Source organism: Periplaneta americana, chromosome 2 (genome assembly GCF_040183065.1).
Source record: "Periplaneta americana isolate PAMFEO1 chromosome 2, P.americana_PAMFEO1_priV1, whole genome shotgun sequence".
Classification (NCBI taxonomy): Eukaryota; Metazoa; Arthropoda; class Insecta; order Blattodea; family Blattidae; genus Periplaneta; species Periplaneta americana.
Genome location: NC_091118.1, coordinates 62084981 through 62104919, shown reverse-complemented (window position 1 = coordinate 62104919; position 19939 = coordinate 62084981). Strand labels below are relative to the sequence as shown.

Here is a 19939-nt window from a genome sequence, read left to right as displayed (position 1 = left end):
TCGCAAGAAATTGCCAATATTGCAAGACATTGTCTGCGAAATACTGTGCATGGTGTCGCAGACAGAATGCTGTACGTTGAACAAGAGAACGGCGGACATCGTCCCAATGTTCTGTAAACCCCGTTGTTTGCCCGACACTGATGTTTTTGTTTTTTCCCTATCTCAAATATTATAATATTTATAGCGGTTTAATGTTTGAACTGACTTTTGAAATACCCTATATTTTATTGTGATGATACGTCTCTGAATTTGTTTTTAACGAATTTAACTTATTCACAAATGGCTTTCAGAGAGCCGGAGGTTCATTGCCGCCCTCACATAAGCCCGCCATCGGTCCCTATCCTGAGCAAGATTAACCCAGTCCCTAGCATCATATGATATTTCCCTCAAATCTATTTTAATATTACCCTCCCATCTACGTCTTAGCTTTCCCAAAGCTCTTTTCCCCCTCAGATTTTCCAACTAACACACTATATGCATTCCTGGATACACCCATGCGTGCTACATGCCCTGTCCATCTCAAACGTCTGGATTTCATGTTCCTAATTATGTTAGGTGAAGAATACAATGCGTGCAGTTCTGCGTTGTGTAACTTTCTCCATTCTCCTGTAACTTCATTCTTCTTAACCCCAATTATGTATATTTAAGAGATGCTTAATCGCAGACAATGATGGAGGTTGGAGGTACTTGTGGTAAGGCGGATGCAGATTCTCTTATTCCACACTCATTGACCATATCACAAAATATCAAGAATGGAGCAAATAAAATTCATGCTGAACATATTCCAAAATTAAAAGAATCAACGAAAAAAATCGCCATTTGGCCGTAAAATTAATAATTTTTATTCAGTCTTATATAGAATTTCCTCTTTGATTATTTTCTTTAATGTATTTACTTTTGTCCTGTGCCGTTACGAATACAACACTATTACAAAATATTATAAGTTAACTGTTCCGTTCAACTTGGAGATAAAGACTAACATATTCCTTTATTTTTATTTTTTTTTTTTTTGCTTACACTTTATATTTATATTCTTACAGACAACATAGTACATTAAAATATTATTCTATTTTATTGATTTATTAATTTATTACTATTATTTAAATATTTTATTGATATTTGTATTTAACTGATAGCCTGTAGGTATACCTACTATATTCACTAATCCAGTGATAGGTCATCAGGCTGTTTAACAAAGTAGAGGGCGAGCGATCGACCGCAGGTATTATCTTGATTCTCGGTCGGTCGCTCTTAAGGAAATGCAAGGATGTTCTTAAATATATGCAAATTAATACATACAGTATTAGATGGACATACCGATTTGGATGCTTTTCCCTAATTCAGGAGCTCAAATTACTCTTCAATCACGTATTTTGATCGAAGTTGTCGAAAAAAGGTTTAAAATTTGTTGACTAATATTATTTCACTCTACAGAGGGCCTGATGTCTCTAAAACCAACTCTACATTTCATTTTATAACATTATTTCAGACTCTTTAACAAAATACAGTAAATCTAAATTATTTAATTTAGGCCTATGTGTCAGGCCTACCTAGTAAACTGCAGCTTTGACGAGACGGGCATGCAGTATACTATTTATCTGGAACTGATTGTAGGCGGCCCGTTATTTCGCCGCTAAGTGTATGAAAAGTATATATATATATATATATATAAATAAAATAACTGCCTCCCATTGGAGGTAGCCCAGAAGGACTCAGTATACTCTCCTACATGAATCTTACAATATTAAATATTTACATAAATTTTGTTGACAGAAAATAAAAATAAACATATATGAATTATAAAGTGAAGAAAAAGAAATTAAACAGAGTGAATGTGATGACTCAGAATTTGGCAACTAAACAGAACACTTGTCTCAGAACTAAACATGAATTATTTACATCCTTATCTCTACACTCCTAATATGTGTCTGACATTATCTGCTGTTATCTTGTAAATTATTGCATGTCATTCTTCTAATGTTGTTCATTCCTGAGTTCTCTGCTTATAACTACCAAGAACGAGATATTTCCATATTGTGTTAGGTAGTACGCTGTAGGAGATTGCTGAACGTTGAAAAGACGGCGTCGAATGTTGTGGAATCCTTGTGGCATTTTCGATTGAAGGAATATTTGACAGAAGATACGAACATTATTTCCTGCTCTTTTTCATGATACCAGGTAACGAAGACAATTTAAAACAAGACAGCTGTCATTTTGGTTTAGTAAAAATATAATATATTTATCTGATAATTTCATTAGTACACTTATGAAAATTATTAGTTTTTTTACTTGGTTATTTTTAACGACGCTGTATCAACTACTAAGTTATTTAGCGTCGATAGGATTGGTGACAGCGAGACGGTATTGGGCGAGATGAGGCAAAGAATTCCCCATAAATTATTCGCCGTACGATTGAGGAAAGGCTCGGAAAAACCCAACTAGGTAATCAGCCCAAACAGGGATGGAACCAGCGCTCGAGGGAAACTCCGGATCAGCAGGCAAGTCACTGAGCTACGGCGGTGGCTTTTATTAGTTTCTAACCCAATAAATTGTGACAAAATTTTCTAGACTAACCTAATCTAATTTAATCTAATACAATTAATGTCGGATTTAGACCTCGGCAATTTAGGCAGTTGCCTAGCGCGGCAATTTTCAGGGGGGCCGAATTTTTTCTCTCTCTCTCTCTCTCTCTCTCTCTCTCTCTCTCTCTCTCTCTTCCTTTTTATTTCCTGTTTTTATTTTTCATTTTACAGTGAAATTTGTTTTTAAAACACTTGTTGGTAAATATTTTCTGAAGTTTGTTCTTGAACACCTTGTGGGAGTCGGGAGTCGCATTGTCGCGGTCGCGGCGAGAGTAAAAGGAAAGTGTGCAGGTACATAATTATAATTATTCTAATACCGGTATCACGCTAGTATACTATGAAACTGCTTAAATTACTTGTATAAACAAGAATGCATTGTTGAAAATCAAATTGGATGTGATTCTTATTTATCGCTGTGTATAGTACCACAAATTAATTATCAGTCACATTTCCAATATAGCCTACTGGGTGGCGCAGATAAAAGTACCCCGCCTTCTGTTTGAATGCGAATGCGATATTTTGACTGCTTGAAATTTCATTACCGTATTCTGTCGTATCGTATCATAACGAAATGAGTAAACACTTACAACAATGGAAATTTTTCTGCAATAACAGATTGTTGACATTCTTCCTGCCAGTATTTCATCAGTCATCAGTCAAATTACACGTGATTGTCTGTTTCGCATTCTGCAAAATGACTTATTTGATACAAGAAAGAGTGGAAATTTTAGAAGAGTAGGTGAGAACAGGTTCTATTAAGATAGAGGACAACCGGCAAAGAGCGTAATACAGAGTTTGGTTAAAAAGTGGCGCGCTACGGTATCTGTGCAAGCTGTGTATTGTTGATGCTGCAAGGAGTCACTTTCAACTTCTTCTATAAAAGGGGAATCCTTTTCAGCGCTTCGCTTATGTATTTATTGTATACTTACGTCGACTACTTTTATTTGCGACACTCTGTATGTCGTCAAAAATACCATTTAATTACTTTCCAGCATGTGAACTATATACAAGGGTTGGATGAAAAGTTACGGCAAAACTGCTGTCACAATATGACGATGATGCGTTCGAGAGTTGCAAACTGTGTGGACATGGACAAGGACTGTTAGATGAGTTAGTGCAGCCAGCGGAGACAGTACTCCGTCAATCTACTGCAGTGTGTAGAACGTTGACTTTCATAGGGATAGTGCGAGTGCCCTAAGACCATGTTTACAAAACTAGAGCAACGTTCCTGCATCAAAATTGAAGTGACACGAGGTCGTAGTGCACAAGAATGTTTTCAGGGACTGCGTCAAGCACACCACCTTCGTCTAGCGCTCAGGAGAAAACGACGATAATTGGTGGTACAGAACCCCATCATGCCTCATGATAATGCAAGGAGTCAGACAGCTGCTGCTGTCAAAGACCTCTTGCGCTATTGGCAATGGAAGTTTCTGGAACGTCCACTGTAGTCACCCGACGAGTCCATGCGATTACGATCTCTTCGCCAAAGTGAAAGAACCACTGCGAGGGACCCATGCAATACCAGAGATGAACTTATCTGTGCTATTGAGCAGTCAAAAAAGAACATCAACAAACATGGACGCGCTGATGGTGTACGACGCCTTCCAAACATTTGGCAAAAGGTGATAAATAAGGGGGGCGATTATATTGAAGGTACGTAAATGTAGTACTCCTGTGAATAATGCCATGTCAGAAATGCCGAACTGTTGCCATTACTTTTTATCCAACCTTTTGTAATTCGATATGAAAGGTTTGTTCCGGAAAAAGAGTTGGAGTTTATTTTTCAATTTACTTTATACTTCCAATCGAAGAAAGAAATACTCGTAATAATTATACCACCAACAAAATCAATGCTTAAAAATAAACCACAGCCTACTAATTTAGTAGGAGTTAGTTTTCAAACAAGAACATCTGAATCTTCCCACCATTTGTGAAGTAATAAAGCTGTATTATTTCAATTTTGTGGTTGTGAATAATTTTTATTTACAAGTACTTCAAATAGCTTATGGAAATAATATCATACTTTGAAGCCCAATTAAAATGTTGTCCCAATTGTTCTCTGTTTCTATTGATTATTTTAAAATTTAATTTATATAATAAATATTAAGCATAGCAGTGATATTTGCCAATGGACAGGAATTGCTGTGAAACTCTAGAATGATTCACTACGAGTCATAAAAATGAAAAAGCCTGTATTGGTACTAAACACATTTAGAATGGTGCTGTACCACTTATTACTGCCGCTATCTGAATTCAGATTGCTGTGGTCCACAGCAGCAGTAGAGACGCCACTGTCTGATGTTGAAGCCACAGCGATGTTGTCATCCACAACACTTGTAGGTTTAAAAAATAGAAACTTACTTTTGGTTAACTCTTTTATGTACAGTTGTGGCAAAAAAAAAAAAAAAAAACCGGATCCACCCTTGTAGCTGATTTCAGAGCCTTAGGCTATACACTCCAGAGCACGATAGACTGGTAACTAAGACTTTTGTGGTTCGAATCCTGCCCTTCTGGTAACTAAGACTTTCGTGGTTCGAATCCTGCCTGGGAAGGATACTTTTTTTTTTCCTTATTCAAATTTATTCCCAATACTTTTCGAGTGCAGCGATATTTTACTACTTAATTAACTTATTATTCCCAGAACATGAATTTTACCAGCAATCGAAAAGTGTTGGGAATAAATTTGAAAAAAAAGTTTCCTTCCCAGGCAGGATTCGAACCACGAAAGTCTTGTTACCAGTCTATCGTGCTCTGGAGTGAACAAGGCTCTTAAATCAGCTACAAGGGTCGGTCCGGTTTTTTTTGCAACTACTGTATTTTAAAATGCACGTTTTTATGGAAATCTATTCAAAATATAGCAAAACGGTATTAGACTTTTTTGTTGCTCTTTACTCAAGGAATCACCCACCACAATTACCTATGGTTCACTCTCTGTATATTTTGTCATTTGAAAATAATATTGTTTTACGCATTTGACAAGAGAAATTTTGTTCCACACGGCATATAAAGACAATAAATATTTTTATATGAATGTAAATATGTAAATTTTGTTTTCTTCTAGGATTCTTGGACTGGGTGCTTTCTGACAGCATTATTTCCTGAGTCGGGTCGAGGTACAAAATGGAGGATGGTAGGATGATATCCGCCTCAAATATTGAGGGTGAAGTACAGCACACGCTTTTCCTCCTGAAGCAAGGGGAGGAAAAAACTGATCTGAGCTGTAAAATGCCGAAAGTATTGTTAATTGGGAACACAGGCTCAGGGAAAAGCACACTTGCACTGTTTCTTGCTGGTGACATCAGTTCTCTTCAGTCTGTAGAAAATGGCGTCGATTTCGTTATTGAAGACGGGAAGAACAGAATCTCAGATGGCACAGTGGTTTCTCAAACTATTTATCCTGAACTTATCGTTGATGAAGATACAGGTACATCGTATATTGATTGCTCAGGATTTCGTGACACAAGAAGTGTAAGTCACGAAATAGCTACTACATATTTTAATAAAAGGATTGTAGACTCTACTGGAGAGCTCAAAATAATTATTGTCGTAAATCACTCTTCATTAAGGATAGGAGTGGACAGACAAGACTTCAAGGCAGTTGTACAGCATGCAGCTGAGTTTATCAGGAATGTAGAGAAATATAGGAATGGAATTGCAATGGTTGTTACAAAAGTAGACGCGGAGAGATTTTCTGACGATAAGATTATAGATGCCATTGCAGAGTTTTTAAAGGAATTCAAGAAAGATCTCAGAAAAATAGATACAAACAGAGATTTGCATACGAATATAAATGCTTTAATAAACACATTACTCATGAAAGAATCTGGAAGATATGCAAGAATAGGTATATTTCGAAGACCGAACGAAGAAGGACCACTTAGTAATATTGCTCTTCCACAAGAAGGGAAAAATTCGATTGAAGAGTTGATACATAATCACTTAACTTACGTTTCAACTGATAAAGATGACTTTGGCTTTACTATTTCTGACAGAGCAATAAATATAATTAGTGACTTGAGAGATGTTATCAACCAAAAGATAGCGAGCTGCATGCCTTCCATTATGAGCGAAATACAATATCACTATAACTTAATGGAACAGAAATGCATCTATGTGAATGAGCTCATTCGTGAATTAGAGAAAGGTATTAATATCTTGAGGACGATGTCTCGAAGAATTTCTGAAACAATAGACCCAAATCAATTCCTCGCAATCATCTCGGATACCCTCCGTGATCTAAATTTGACGAAGAAAATAGGAGAGCTTCAAGTAATGAAAGAGCAAGTGAATCATTTGAGTTTTCTGCAAACTGTAAGTGGAAGAAAGATGAAAATCACACAAGAAGAATTTACCGGATCTGTTATAAGTGACCTTAACGACACAAAGAACTGGTATGCGTTCCTGATTCAGTTACAAAGTAAATTACTGCACGAGGGTGTTCCACGATCCAAGAAAATGCCGGTTATCGGAGACGGAGCAATAAACCCAGATGATAGTCATTACACCGTGAGCACATTTTTAGCAGCGATTGAATCCTATGGCATAAACAGCTTCGACAGTGTGAAGGACATCAACGTGGACAGAACAAAACTGAAGGCACTGAATGACTTTTTAAATGCAGCTGTAAGTCTCCAATTGAACGTGGAATATTCAGAATCAGATAAACTTTTTGCAACTGGAGAAGTAGTGAAGATGAGTAAACTTAATATCCCAAACTTGGCGAAATCAGCGAAGTGCATCGAAATATTTGCAGCAGATACTGTTGTTATTGATGAAGATATAATTAAAACTGGACAAGAGCTTCAAGTCTGTATTCTGGCACCACGTTGGGAGGTCGTAGGAACAAGAAAAATTATACTGGATGGACTTGTTGGGCAGATGCCTAATCCATTGAAGGCTGAAAATGGAAACTGTCAAGGCTGCAATGGAGGAGATGGTGCTCCTGGGAATCCAGGTGGAAATGGAGGCAGTTTCTTTGGAGTTGGAAAAATTTTCGTCAACGATAGCAATCTTACTATATCCACTCGTGGAGGCAATGGAGGAAGAGGACAAGACGGAGGGGCTGGGGCAGTTGGCAAAGAAGGTGAATCCGCCAGTTTGGATATGCAAGCATCAGGAGCGACAGTGACAGTAGAGCAGACTGAGCCGTTAATCTATTCCGTTAGAAACATAACAAAAGAAGGTTCGCCTGGAGGCAAAGGTGGTGATGGAGGACGTGGCGGGAAAGGGGGCTATGGCGGTTTTGGGGGAGACAATATTGTTCGTGCAATTTGTGAGACGTCGAAAATATGCTGTATAAGTGGAGACGGATGTCAAGGTGAGTGTGGTGAAGGTGGCAAAGGTGGGAAAGGTGGCCGAAACGGTAATGGTGTAAAACGAATAGAAAAAAAGCCTACGGTATTGGGTAGATTAGCTTTGGGCTTTGCAACAGCTGTCGATTTCATGAATGTAACAGGATTAGATGCAGATAATCTCATAATGAAGACAGAGGTTTTGAATCCAACAGGAAGTGGTAAATCGGGAGCTGATGGTCTTAAAAACAGCAACATTAAAGGAATGTTGAGTACAGATAACGTGAATTCCATGAGAAAGGGAGAACACATAACTAAATTCAAGGCATACCTAAAAAAGTACAATAAGTTGGGTCTGGAAAGAAATGACATTTCTGAATTTATTGAAGATCTTGAATCCGACCCGTACATTAAATCGCTATAGATTTCCCGAACATTTATAAAGTCAGTTTTGAAACTTTCAGATTTTCATATTTTTATCCTCATATATTCGTATTTCTTTTTCACAATATACTAAATTTTATCATCATCCGCTTCATCATCTCGCTCACTATTCTTCCTATTCTTCCCATAGATTGCATTAACCGATAGAACGTTTAAACGCATCCCCTGCTTCGTGTGAGGAAAAGGAATTAACACGAATTTTTTTACAAATACAATGGCGATACCACAAAGAGAGTTTCAGACTTTCAGATCCGTGCTGAGCACGGCAACCCTTGTCCCACGGCCGCGCAGTGTGCAATTTTACCGGTCTGGTGGACAAAAATCAAATTTCGACTTGCTTAGTTAGACATAGGTGAATATAAATTCATATTCTTTAACATTTTAAGGACGTTGTGAGCAATGACTTTTACTGTTTTATCAGCGGCAAACTATATTTAGAAGGGTACAAACAATGAGTTCTTCGTAACACCTCTCGTTCCCGTTTAGTCGTAGACAGAGAAGCTTACAATGTGTGTGAAAAAGAGCCAATTGTTAATAATTTATTGTGTTGTAAGATATGGAATCTGTTCAGATATGTAAATTCTTACTAATGTAACTTCAATTACAAGTTTGTAAAGTATTTTTCCTCTTGCAGTAAGGTTTAAATATTACACTGAAAAAAAAAATTTCTTTTTTAATTTCTCCAAATATAATGTGAGTTTTAGTACAGCCGGTCACGTCCGGTTGCAACAATTATTTTACCATTTAATACAGCAGCATTTAAAGTGTTGAATCCTTGTTTTAAAGTTTTAGCGTTCTTGCACATTTATCAGTATTTAATTTTTTTCAGTGGTGGGCTATAGGCCTACGGTAATTGTTCCATGTTTGGCTTAACAGCAGAAAAGAATCATTGAATGAGGAACATTTAATCACTGTATGAGTATTTTAGGCTTGCAAAATTATTCACGTGAAATTGAATATCATGTTAAAAATACATTGTACACATTTTTAATTAACCTTAACAAATGCACAGTGAATCAGAACGCAAATCACTAAATGGACAAATTAATAATTTCTCTGCGCTCTAACGGGTTGTTATGAAACTTTGTACAGTTCTTACAGGTGGCACATGTTTTGTCTACGAACTCTGATTACGTTTGCACAAGAAAAGCTACACCTTTCAGCGGGTGTATTTAGACGGAATTAATAACTTCTCTCCTAACCAATAGATACTTACGAAACATTGTACGGAAGTTACAGATAGCATATATTTTTGTGCACAAACTATGTATCAGGTTCCATAGGAGGAGTTACCGCGTTCATAGGGGTGCATTCAAACAAAATTAATGACTTCCCTCTTATCCAGCAGATATTTATGAAACTTCATACAGAAGTTACAAGTGGATTGAAGTTTTTTCTACAAAGTCTGATTATGTTTTCATAAGAGGAACTGCCCCTTTACAGCGGTGCATTTAGACAAAATTAGTAACTTCTCTCCTATATAATATATTCTTACGAACCTTTGTACAACAATTAGGCCTACAGGTAGCACATAGATGTAATCAGAATTTGTACCCAAAATATATTTTAACTGTAACCCTTGCACTAAGTTTCATAAGTTATGTAGGAGAGAAGTTAATTTAGTGTAAATGCTTCCCCTATAAAGGGGTACTTTTCTTAGCCCTGCCAATCTCAAACGTCTGGATTTAATGTTCCTACTTATTGTGTGGTTTCATAACAAGCTGTTTTATGGAACCGTAAATATAGATTGCACCTGTAACTTCCGTACGATGTTACATAAAATCTGTTACATACGAGAGAAGTTATTTTTGTCCACAAACAGTCACAGAGTTTGTACACAAAAAATATGTGCTACCTATAGGCCTAAGGGATGCACAAAGTTTCATAACAATCCGTTAGAACGCAGAAAAGTTATTAATTTTGTCAACCTAGACTTACGTTATTGCACACTGCGGGCCGGGGACATTTACTGTGGAGGTCAGTAAGACACGCTGTGATGCTCTATATAGCCTGTAGATTTGAACGGGGAAGGCCCAGGTTAAATAAACGGTGGTACGGCATGCCCGGATATAGACAGGCAGGTAGCTGCACCGCAGTGTGATATCTGTTTTGCTAATTTGGAAATATAGTATTACATTCTTTATTATATTATTATGATAGAATGCTTCAAAATAAACAGATAAAACCTAGAGAAAAGATGGTAATGTTCCTGAAAAAAAAAAAAAAAACTGTACATAAGCGTAAGCTAGGAAGGACATGGCAACGGAAAAATCACACATCATTATCTTGGGAGATACATTTTGGACCGTAGTTGCGGCCTTGGACCATAGATATGGAAAATTACGATACAGTATCCAGGCAGACAAGGCAACAGAAACGAATCGCATGTATTTGTGGAAAAAAAATCATGTAATTTCTTTTTCCTTGCACAAAGACAGATTTAGAATGGGGAAGTTTAAAATTTCTGTCACTAGTATGTAACCATTACCATTACTGATATTAATTGTTACGACCCTTACAATTATGCACATCATATTTAATAATCTTAAAACTAACAGAAGTCATATGCAATACCAGAAAAAGTAATGGGTCGACTCTTGGAGGTCGTTTTATACCACGATTATATCTCCACATTCTCCATCAGTTCCAACACAAATCCACCGCTTTCTGTACCATTCCCACTGCTAGCGCTTTCAATAAGTTTTACAATGTCATAAAGGAGAAAATTCGATGCCAAGAAATGAAAAATACAAAAGAAATACTACGACGGTCGTTTCGAAAGTAATGCCTCCTACTTAGTTTCATGGAAGCTACAACACATACAGAGATTTTAATAACACAGTTAAGTAGAGCAAGATTTAAGCTATATAGTTATTTTTTCACATAGTTGACATAGTCACAACCATTCGTTAAGCATTTTTGTCAGCGATGAACAAGAGCCTGCATTCCGCGCTAGTAAAAGTCTGAACCAGCTGAGGAAAAAACATTTTGTTACAGCTGCGATGACAGGATCTTTGTCTGGAAAATGTTGCCCACGTAGTCCATCTTTCATAGGCCCAAAGAGGCGGAAGTATGAAGATACAAAAATCAGGACTATACGGAGGGTGTGGTAGAACAGTCCATCCAAGTTGTGCAACTTGTTCAGTAGTCGCGAATCTGATGTGGGTCCTGGTGTTATCGTGTAGGTAGCGAAGGACTGTCTTCTTCTCTGGTTTGACTCTGCAAATTCGGGGTTTCAGCTTAGCCAGAGTCTTCTTGAGGATTCAGAGCTCACAATTTCTTCAGGCTTCAGAACATCCTAAAGAACCACAACACGCCTATGCCAAAGGACTGCCATTTTCAGCACTGATGAAACGCACTATCCACCGACTCACTGTGCTCACATTCACTGCATGGTCTCCGTACACCTTTAGCATGTGTCGATGAATGTCTGTGGTGCAATCTGTTCGGCAGTGAGGAATTCAATAACACATCTCTGTTTCGTACGCACCTCTATAACTGTTTTCGCTGTAAGAAAAATCCTAATGTAAACATAAGCACGTGGCTGTCATACTCGTGATTGGCTCCCAGTTGAAACACTCACACGACGCAGGAAAATATAGTTCGTATTTGGAAACCATAATCTTGTATTATTTGAAAGTAAAAAATTGAATTCTAGTTGTTAAATACGATGAAACATATAACTTCACTCATATGTAAAACGATCTGTAACAGAAAAGCTACTTTTATATTTTGTTCTGGACTATGAGCGCGGATGAATACCAACAGTAATACGGAGATAGTCTGTTCTTGTAACAAGCTGGCGTTACTTGAGCTCCTAGTTGTTCACGTAAGCACATGGTATTGTAGTATGACTTCTGCACCCTCAACTGTCCATTGTGAAGACATAAGACTTAAAAATAATTTAATTACAGTAATTATAAAGTAAATGTTTCCTAAGCAAACGAATGCATAGTAGTGAAGTTAGGCCTACTTGATGAGTAACGGGAAATGTTTAACATGAAACAGAATGTACAACAGTAGGCGGGAACACGTACTGAGAATCTACGGCTCCAAACAGCGGCCAATGAAGCCTCACTTCAGTCACGTGCTAATGTTTACATTAGGATTTTTCTTACGGCGAAAAGATTAATGTCAGATGTAATTTTGGTAGACAGACTACCCTTCTGCCGCTATCTGTCTCACAACAACCACACTAACAGGATATTAGAGTGCAGATTCAACATTTACTACAACGCCGCCACAGCGGATAAAATATTCTAAACGCTCTAACGCCGCTGACATCTGGCTCAGATGTTGCAGATCAACACAAATATATATATATATATATATATATATATATATATATATATATAGGACACATTAATTACGGAACGACGCTCATATAATTATTATAACAGAAAATTCGTTGCTGTCATTGTGTGCACCAAGGGCCACAAATTTATCACAAGAATCAATTTTATTCCATTTGAAAGAGAGTGATTTTAACTTTTGTTACGTATGTGATAATTGCATAATAGTGCGCTTTTAATATACGTTAGATAATAAATTAAACAATTATTCATAATGGAAAATGAACGTCTTATGTTAATCAGTATTTCTACGTTAAAATCATCAGAATTTAGCGAAAAAGCTAAATCTAATCAGAAATAAACAAGAAAATAGAAATATATAACAGTTGTCGAAACATGGTGTACTGAATTAATAAAATGAATTTTTATTTAATTTATTTAGCTAGCTAGTGAGTACAAATTAAAATTATAAAACGAAAATGTTTCTAGCCACTACCGTAAGAGCCAGGCTCGTGTACGGTATGGTCTTAGTCAATAATACAGCATTATATTTACAAGGAGAGTAACTTAATTCAAGCCAATAAATAACACACAAGAGCAAAAAAGGAAAAATGAAGAAAAGGAAAAAGAAAGAAAAAACACATTTAATATAAATTGAGAATCAGGCAGTAGCCAGTGATAATCAATAAAAACATGAATATAGGCCTAGTCGATAGAAATAAAAGGTAAAAAATACACGCATTTGTTAATATTATATATCATAAATAATTTTATGCTCGACCATGCCGAAACGTAGTAATTATACACCTGGTAGCAGACCTTTAATGCATGCCATTAAAGTACACCTACTCATTAAAGGTCAGGTCTTTCAGCCAATGACGACTCAGGTTACAACTGTTCAGCCAATGACAGGTCAGCTTTCTACCGTTATAAAACTGCAAGTATCGATTATTCTCGGATATGCAATCGAAAGAGAATTAGCGAAAAGTCACGGAGGCTGGAAATCCAATACTGTCGCAGAGGGTTATGTTCTGTTACTATAATAATTAGCGTTAATTGTAAATAATATTCAAATAAATTCAATTTGTCATCTCGTTTTTCAATGTCTAATTTAATTTCAATGTTATCTCTGTAGGTTCTTATGGCCTAGCAAGGTCAATGTGGATATCTGTTCCTCGGAAAAAATCAATACTTTAGCGTCTGCGCACATCTCACAATATACGGGACATTGGTCAAGGTCAGATACAATTAAAATTAATAATATCAAGTTAGAAATATGGTCGAGCATAAAGTCGTATGAAACTCCGCCTATAATGGTAATTAAGAAGATCGTATGAAAATTATGAAACTCGCTTGCGCTCGTTTCATAAATATCCATACTCACTTCTTAATTACCTTCATTATAGGCTCGTTGCATAATGTACTATTATAAAAGCTTCAATTTTAACATATTTCAAATTTGGAAAATGGTTTGTAATTTTATTATAAAGTCTTGGGCCGAAACTAGCACCATGTTTAAGAGTTGCACTTGTATGACATTTAGGCTCAATTATTGATTACAACCCGTCCCTTGTAAGTTGACCGGTGTTGATTCCACATACTATCAGAGTGCGTCATCTTAATCCACGAATGCTTTGATCCCCTCAGTGCCTCGCGCTCCGTAATCGCCTGCGATGTTTTCTATACGATAGTGGCGACATCAGCGCTCAGAGGTTATGTAACATGGAACGCGTAGTATACAAGGATAAAACAATTACTTAAAAACTCAAACTATTTCATTAAGATTTAATAAAATACAGCAATACAACAAGCACACTTAAATTCGCCATTACAAATATAAGGATTGACATGAATTTAAGTTAATTTATAAAATTTAAAATGCAAATACTTTTATAGTTACCGGCAGTTGAAATGTTGGTATTTATTTTAAAAAATATGGCAAAGGATTCGAACAATCCTTTTACTCGCGTGAAACGTTTAAGTGGTTGAGTGATTTCAAATAATCATAGATCACCGCATGATGAGGTTCATATTAGCTTAACCATAAAACAAAGACATGAACTTTTCATGATTACAGTAACCATCGCAAGAATATAAATGCACCATTCTCTGCTAAAGCCACTAGTAATATATTGAATGTAAAACATACAGTATATGATTGTATCCAAACTTCATTTATTTTTCCAATAGAAGTATGTTGCGGATTGCATCGGCCCACTGTCGCTAAGGACCAGTGATTTGTTACAGCTTGCATAGGCGCGCTTCCTCTAAGATGTGAGTAGAGTATTACCACAGTCTACTATATACAGTCACGAAGCTTGAGTTTTGAGGGTGCTAGAAACAATAGACTGTGACAATTCTATTTTGCATTACCTGTAATGAGGCGATATTAGCGATCCTAGTGGTGAGAAACTACCTAATGTTTGCATATTTACTACGTATTGAGCTTCGCGACTGTATATACCTGACTGTGGTATTACAGAAGTAGTACCGGTAGTGCCCACTTAAACTTTTCATGTTAAAAATTGTGAAACAATTGAGTTTAAATGAAAGAAAGCATTCTGCAAATAGACATTTGAGTGTTGTTCTAACGTTATGTAATCTAATACAATTCTGGCTTGTACAAATTTTTTTAATGAACCTGTTTAATTTTGTTCTAAATAGCACTAGGGAACAAATGAGATTTTTTTTTTCTGCGGTATAAATATAAATATGTAACTTTTACTAATTTCGGTGTGTTGAATTCAAAAATGCATTTTGTTTTGCCGTACCACGTCAGGTTTTTTGGCAATGTAGAAAAACGTTATTTTCCCACAAAAAATTTATGTTACAATGTGTTCGTAGAAGTCATATAATTATTTTGTGTATATGATTCGTTAACACGTTCATCTACTTTCTATGATGTATAACGATAAAATAAACAGTTAAGAATTCACAGAAACATTAAGCCTATATACTGTACAAGCAAAACATTTTACTAAACTAAATTATAAGAGTATAAAGCTCACCTTCAGAATGTAGCCTATGTTAGACATCCTCGGTTTCGCTTTTTCTCTTTCCATGGAATCTTAGTGTGTGTGAAGTCCTCGAGTATTCTCTTCAACACTCCAACAGTAATCGGCAATCATATTTACAGCTCAACGTCCCTGGTAGCGTCGCTCTACCTCTTTTAGATTCTGTGGAACCTTTCACTTTGCTCTTCGCTCAGGGCTCCTAAATTCGCAGGAAAGTAATCTATATGGTCCATTAGAAAGTGAAGCTTTAGGTTCATGTTACAACCGAGCACTTTGAACTTGTCCAAAATGTTTTCTACAATTTCTTTGTACCGTGGATCCTTCTCGTTACCAAGAAATTTCTTCACAACTTCTTTGAATGCGTTCCATGCACTTTCTTCTGTTCCTTTCATTGTAAGTACTCGTAAAATTGTGTCCATCATCAGCTTTTGAATTTGTGGGCCATCAAATATTGACTCCCTGATTTCAGCGTTTGACAATGAAGAAGAGTTCGTACATAAGTACTGGAAGCAAGAAAGATTTTTGTCTAGTGTCTTGACAAACTGCTTCATAACTCCCAGTTTTATATATAAGTTAACAGGGGGAGTATTTATTTTCTTACGAGCAACGAGACTTACATTGTTAATATTTTTGTCCGCTGGCGTTAGTTGCTTTCTTTCAGGCCAGTATACAATATTCCAATGTTTGTTCCTGGCCCTGCTATCCACTCGCACAGGGAGCACGGAAATTTTCTGTATCCTCCCTGTTGTTCCAATAGTAAACCATTAACCTTCAGGTCACTGCATATTTGCCACTCATGTCCATGATATTTAATTTTTTCGAGAACCAACCTTAATGTTTCATATGATTCCACTAGGATTGTAGAATGTGGAAATGGTATGGACGCTAATTTATTGCCGTTAAGAAGCAATACTGCCTTAAGGCTACTTTTCGAAGACTCAATAAAACCCTCCAACTTTTGGGCTCATATACCTCCTCTCCCAACTCTTTTAGTAGATTTCTCACAACTGTACAATATACCATATCTCTTCCTGTGTACAGTATTTCCGGAAAAGTTTTTCACGATTCCTGTACGAAGAAAATGTAACTCCAGGTGCCAACATGTTCCTCTCATGCAGTCTAGAGCCTAGTAATTCACTTTTCTTTTTGGTGAGTCCTAATTCCCTTACCAAATCATTCAGCTCGGGTTGGGTAAATTTTTTTTGGTGAATTGTCAAATTCGTCTGGATCAGAAGACATCTCAGTATCTGCATTCGGGGAACTGCTTTCAGATTCACTGTCATCCAAGTTTGCTGGTGGTGTAGGTACAGCTAAGCCCATGAGAAACAGGCCTCAAAGCTGACTGAAGATTTGGATACTTAATTGATTCCTTGTTTTCCTTGTTGTAACCAGTAATATTACAGATACAAAAATAAAGCTATCATAGTGATTCCTCTGCTCACGCCATACCATTGGTATAGCAAATGGCATTGCTTTCCGTTTTCCTGCATAACAGTAACGCATTCCTTCTACACAATGTTACAGGCACTTTGAGGTGAAAATGATTTATCCATATCATCAACTTTTACTTTGAAGTAAGCAAAATGTAACTTCTTTACAAACGAATCTATTTTACGAACTTTTCCATCGAACATATAACATCCACAAATATAGCAAAACTTCTAAGGATTTTGTATACATTGTCTCCTACGCAATCCTGATGTACTCGCCATATTCAGTTATTAAAATCACGCTTTTGCACTACGATTCTAGGGACTCCACTGTAACAAAATTCACACGTGTTCACAGAAGTAAGCCAGCTCCTCAATTGACAAGATTTAAGAACTGTATATTAGGGTTTCTGTAAAGAACAACTTCCCGGCAAAGTGGGAAAGGGGATGGGATGATAGGGCATGGGATGATGAAATATCATTCTGAGATAAATATTAGAACAAAAATATTTAGTTGTGGAAATTTAGTGCCATCAGCTAGGGGGCACCTCAGTTTAATGTATAGTGAATACTGCGCCACAATAAATATCGAAAAATTGAAATTGTGGCAAAACTAGACGTGATACATAAAAAATGAAATCATTTTCGGACTCAGGGCACCGGTTTCCATACGAATTACCAACTTTCTTTTTTACCGCAGAACATTTGTTCCCTAGTGTAATTAATTTGAAATATTTGATATACAGAGTTAGTTAAAAGTCCCGCACCACCTAAATAACTTTTGAACTATGTGGTTCAGTGACATGAAACTTGGTGTGTGGGGATAACCATATACTAAGAACTCAATAATGGAATTGCCGAGTTTTTTCTACTTCCGGTTTAATCGGAAGTAACTCCAACTCTCTTATTTTAAATGGAACACCCAATATATGAAATAACTACTGAAGCTTTCCTGGCGACGTGATAATTCGAAATTTTCTCGGGCTTGATGAGGAAGATGAACATCCTCGAAACGTCGGTGGATCACCAACTTATGACCTGGCTGGAAGCCCGAGAAAATTTCGAATTACCCAATATATATTTTTTATTTTTGAATAATGCTCATTAAGAGCTTTTCAAAAAGTACTCACACTTGATATATGTGTGTGTGTGTGTGTGTGTGTGTGTGTGTGTGTGTGTATGTTTACGAAAGAAATAAAATTACTAGTTAATTATCCTCATACCAAGAGGAATATAGCTGAACCCAAATTTTATGTAACTGTTTAATTGAAGAGAACAATCCCAAACGCGTTAAGTCCATTTTTATGACAGGACTGGACTAGTTTTTTATCCACCGGTCTACACAACTGACATGACCAACAGCTAACACAAACTTGTAGATAAGGACTGGCGTTATTTTTAAAGAAAATAACCTTAAAGTATGATGACAGAGATCTCAAACATAGCTAATCGTATATAGTGCATAAATCATAAAAATGTCCAAATGGAATGAGCGAGTTTTAGGATCATAGGCCTACTCTTCAATTATTCGGATTTAGTCGCTAGAACCTGTACTTTTTCTTAAATTAGGTATTTGTTGAACTATATTCCTTATAGTTATGTATATAAGATTACACAATTATAAAATATTATCAACGAATTATCAGACTGGGGTACAGTTGTACTCCGCCTTGAAATTCGTGTTGTAAATATTTTACGAATATAGATGTGTGATTTTCTGTGACAGTAAAAACGGATTCCATTTTTGCAGAGAGCATGAAAAGAGCCATTCAAAATGACCCTTCGTCATATAAAGCGCCAAAACATGGCAACCCTGTGTTATTAATAGAGCCCACATTTTATGTAATATGAAAGTAAGGAATATGTACGTAAATATGTAGCCCAGAATTGACAGAATATGTAGATGAATATGTAATTAATTAAGAAATATGTAATTTAAAAAACTAAGCTTCATTAAATGGATTGAATTTTACATTGATTACGGTGTAAGGAAAGGGAGCTTAAAACAGTTTAAGGGTGTGAGACCTTTTGAGTTTCATATTTAACTCACTGTAATATTTAGTGTATTGTTTCTATCCGTTCTTACACTAGTGACTAATCTATTTGAATGCGAGCAAAAGAAAAACTGTATGACTACAATTAATTGAATAAAAAAGCAAAATAAAATGAAAAGGACAAGAATTAAGATGGCTATGTGTGTTTACACTATCATGAGGCTCTTTAATTAAAAATCTTTGCACCTACCAGTCATATTATTACAGAAAACTTCCGAAAAAAGAACAGTATACGACATTTAAATAAAAAATGACCAAAAAAATCTTAGTGGAGGTATATATGACTGCAGAACTAAACATGAAATTATCTAAAATCTTAGTTGAAAGTGGTGGTAAATCTACATTTAATATTTCGGGAACTCATGAAAGTTATCAGTGCAGTTAATATAAGAGCAGTTACGTAACTCTCTGTTAACTGACAAGGAAAGCTCACGAAGTGATAACGGATTTTCACAATTTTTCCCCCCATAGGGTCATTTGCAATAAGAGAAGGTCAAGTCTTCGAGATATTATTTTTCGAAATAATCGCTTGACACATGTAAATCTCATATTTCCATTGCCATTCGTGAAGGAGAAAATGTTTAAGGCCCCAAATGTTTATGCATTATCCTCAAAATCGATGAATCTTATGAAAACTCACCTCTTCAAGTGGTTTCAATAAGTGTACTTTCTATCTGCCTGTGATGATAGCATTCTTTTGGTAGACAGAGATAGGTTAGTGAATTTAGAAATCTTCTCACCATTCGTGAGCTGCCCAGAAGAGACAAAGAGTACATTAGCATATAAATGTTTACAAGTTCATTGAACCATTGATTTTGTTGACAATGAAACT

At 36.3% G+C, this 19939-nt stretch overlaps 1 protein-coding gene across 1 annotated transcript; it reads left to right on the top strand.

Annotated features, from left to right (window-relative positions):
• The first annotated feature begins 2038 nt into the window (after window positions 1-2038).
• On the top strand, window positions 2039-19226 carry LOC138694205 (uncharacterized). The gene is made up of 2 exons (XM_069817765.1): window positions 2039-2178; window positions 5644-19226. The coding sequence occupies exon 2, from the start codon at window positions 5703-5705 to the stop codon at window positions 8295-8297; it is 2595 nt and encodes an 864-aa protein (XP_069673866.1). The 5' UTR covers window positions 2039-2178; window positions 5644-5702; the 3' UTR covers window positions 8298-19226.
• The last annotated feature ends 713 nt before the right edge of the window (window positions 19227-19939 follow it).

Bases quoted from the DNA above. Each gene is read 5' to 3' on its own strand.
- LOC138694205 (XM_069817765.1), top strand. From the start codon at position 5,703: ATGGAGGATGGTAGGATGATATCCGCCTCAAATATTGAGGGTGAAGTA.